The following is a 2,824-nucleotide window of genomic DNA, read 5'->3' on the forward strand; positions in this document are numbered from 1 at the left end:
GTATATTATTAGCCTTATGCAATATCAAGCGCTTTTCCACGGGTCCACACTTGCTCTACCATTTAAGCATCTTCGTTTATGCACATAAAAATAGAACAGCTCTGTCTACTGGACACATTTTTCTGCAACCAGCTTCTTTGCACACAGTATCCGTTACACAGCCTATGCATCATATTTCGGGGTGAGCGAAACGTATATAAGCTCGTGGGAATGAGCGAGGGGGTCCACTGCAGCCAGCAGATTCATCTGAGCGAATCCTCTCTAGCCTTAGAGATAACCTCAAGGTGAGTGGCACTGAGGAGCTGCAGACCTGTAGGCAAGTCTGAGGAAGGGCCTTCTTCCTGCAGAGGGACACAGAGCTCTGAGCATCAAGGGTTTTGGACTAAAAAGAACTTTTTTACATATTTTTTGTCTTGGAAGGCTTGTTTTTGTTGTTTTGTGGGGAATTTGGATTACCTTTTTCTGCTCATGTGTGCCTTGGAATACCAAAAAAAAGGAGCTGAAATGTTCTCACTTGTAGCTCTGTGCCTCTGGTGTTGACTTAAAGCTTCATCCTGCTCTGATTGTGCCACAGCTGATGACTTTGTCCTCTGCTCTTCTCCCTCAGTTCAAAATGGCATTTGCTGGAATCCTGAGCGAAGCTGACATCACTGCAGCCCTCGCAGCTTGCCAAGGTAAACCCCACAGCTAAACTGCTGACGCACGCTTTTATTTTGTTTATGTGTCGCTGGAGCTTCGCAAGACATAAAATCAGAGATGACGTGCGTAAATCATCATAACGAATGGAGAAAAAAGCTTGTAGAATGTCAAAAAAAAAGACCTGTTTATCTCACTTATATGTGTGTGTGTGTAAGAAAATCCCCTCTGTAAGCTAAATTTAAAATTAAAAACATGGCTTAACACACACACACAAAAAAAACCCAGTTCCTAAAAAGTTTAGAAAACGGAGTTCAGTTTGTGCGTGGCACATCTTCATCGTCTGACGACCTCTTTTCTCCTCCTTCTCGCAGCTGCCGACTCTTTCAAGCACAAGGAGTTCTTCGCCAAGGTCGGCCTGGCTGCCAAGTCTGCCGATGACGTCAAGAAGGCCTTCGCCGTCATTGACCAGGACAAGAGCGGCTTCATTGAGGAGGAGGAGCTGAAGTAGGCGACCACTTTCAGATCGAATCCTTTATTTGAGCCACGATGATAGCACAGCATGAAAGTAGCCAATGAGCTGTGGATCTGGGCCAGCTTCCTCTGGTGCTCCACATGTTGTTCAGCAGAGGAGAGAACGACTGAAAAGGGTCTGGCTGCTTTATTGGATCTTATTCAGTGCAGCAGTTTGTCAGAAATACTCAGAGGGTCACTAACATGAATGAGCAGGATCAATGAAAAGAATCAGATGACTTCTAGATGATACGATCCACAACATGCACAGTATATTCAGCAACTAAAGCACCCATATGAAAGATTTTGGTCCAGACAAAAGACGTTGACTGCGTCCGTTAAGATTGTTTTCTGCTTGTCTGCTCCAGACTGTTCCTGCAGAACTTCTCCGCCGGTGCCAGAGCTCTGACCGACGCTGAGACAAAGACCTTCCTGCAGGCCGGTGACTCCGACGGTGATGGCAAGATCGGAGTTGATGGTACGGACGAGCATCCACATATTGTAAAAGTTAAACCTCTTTAAATGAAAGGAGTTGAGCAATATTCACCGCTCTTACTGTGTGACTTTCAAAACATTTGCACATGTGAGCCTTGGTCTTCATTACAACTTATTCACTTCCTGATGTGACGCTTGAAAAGTGGAAGACTTGTCAGGCTTTGTTTCAGCTCCTTCTCAGTTGATAAAAGTAGAGTGTAAAGCCGTCTAATGAAGTTGAACTAACATTTTCTTCCTTTTCTTTCTCTCCACGCAGAGTTTGCCGCCATGATCAAGGGTTAAACGGACAAACTGACCAACATCTGACTTCACTTCTCTAAAGGAACAACTTGAGCCAAGACATACTCTCTTCTTCTCCTCTTCCCACTCAACTCTTTCTCGTAGACTCTCTGAAACACTTTTATACACTTGACCTTTGACCCCCCCCTCCCAACCAACCACGGACAACCCGCTCTTTCTCTCTCTCTCAGGCAGCGCTCACCCCAGCGCGATCCACGACGAGTGTACCTGACTAAGTGTATGGCGTGGCTGACTTGTGTCTCTCTCTCTCTCTCTCTCACTTCTGTCGTTGTTTTACTGTGCGAGGTTTGCATGCTGCGAGATCAACTTTGATGCACTTTTATGGGAAACGGACGGACGATGAGAAAACAATAAAGGATATTTTTCAATAACAAAAGTCTGCCGCTTGTTTCTTGCGCTGAGGTTGTGAACGTGCATCAGTTGATGCACCGATGGTCCGAAAAACTAATTTATTCACAATTTTACAAATAAGGCATTTAGAATCAAACGACTCAACAGAAAACCTTCAAAAACATTATTAATAGTAGTCAAACCCACAATAAATAACTATCTTGTTATGGCCTGGCTCGGAGACCATACCAGAAAATGGGGACGCTGCATGGAATAACTTAAAAGTTTTATTTTAACTGAACCAAAACATAATATTAAAGGAGATCAACGGGAGAGCTCCTGTTTATGAAAGAGGTAGTTCTTAAATAAACTCCACTGGAGACTCTGTTCAGCTGCCTTAAGTTCCTAGTTAGAGTATTTTCTGGCATATAAGTTGCTCCAGAGTATAAGTTGCATCAGTCAAAAAAAGCATCACGAAGAGGAAAAAAAAAAAACATAAACGAGTCGCGTTTATTATGCGTCACTGCTGACCCTCGGGAAACGTGGGCCC

The 2,824-nt window shown here is 44.1% G+C and overlaps 1 protein-coding gene across 1 annotated transcript; it reads left to right on the forward strand.

Moving 5' to 3' along the window:
- The first annotated feature begins 225 nt into the window (after nucleotides 1-225).
- pvalb3 (parvalbumin 3) lies at nucleotides 226-2,320 on the forward strand. The gene is made up of 5 exons (XM_037690765.1): nucleotides 226-284; nucleotides 608-674; nucleotides 1,011-1,143; nucleotides 1,518-1,627; nucleotides 1,901-2,320. The coding sequence occupies exons 2-5, from the start codon at nucleotides 614-616 to the stop codon at nucleotides 1,924-1,926; spliced, it is 330 nt and encodes a 109-aa protein (XP_037546693.1). The 5' UTR covers nucleotides 226-284; nucleotides 608-613; the 3' UTR covers nucleotides 1,927-2,320.
- Nucleotides 2,321-2,824: the final 504 nt, after the last annotated feature.

This window comes from Nematolebias whitei, chromosome 17 (genome assembly GCF_014905685.2).
Source record: "Nematolebias whitei isolate Nwh7 chromosome 17, NemWhi1, whole genome shotgun sequence".
Classification (NCBI taxonomy): domain Eukaryota; kingdom Metazoa; phylum Chordata; class Actinopteri; order Cyprinodontiformes; family Rivulidae; genus Nematolebias; species Nematolebias whitei.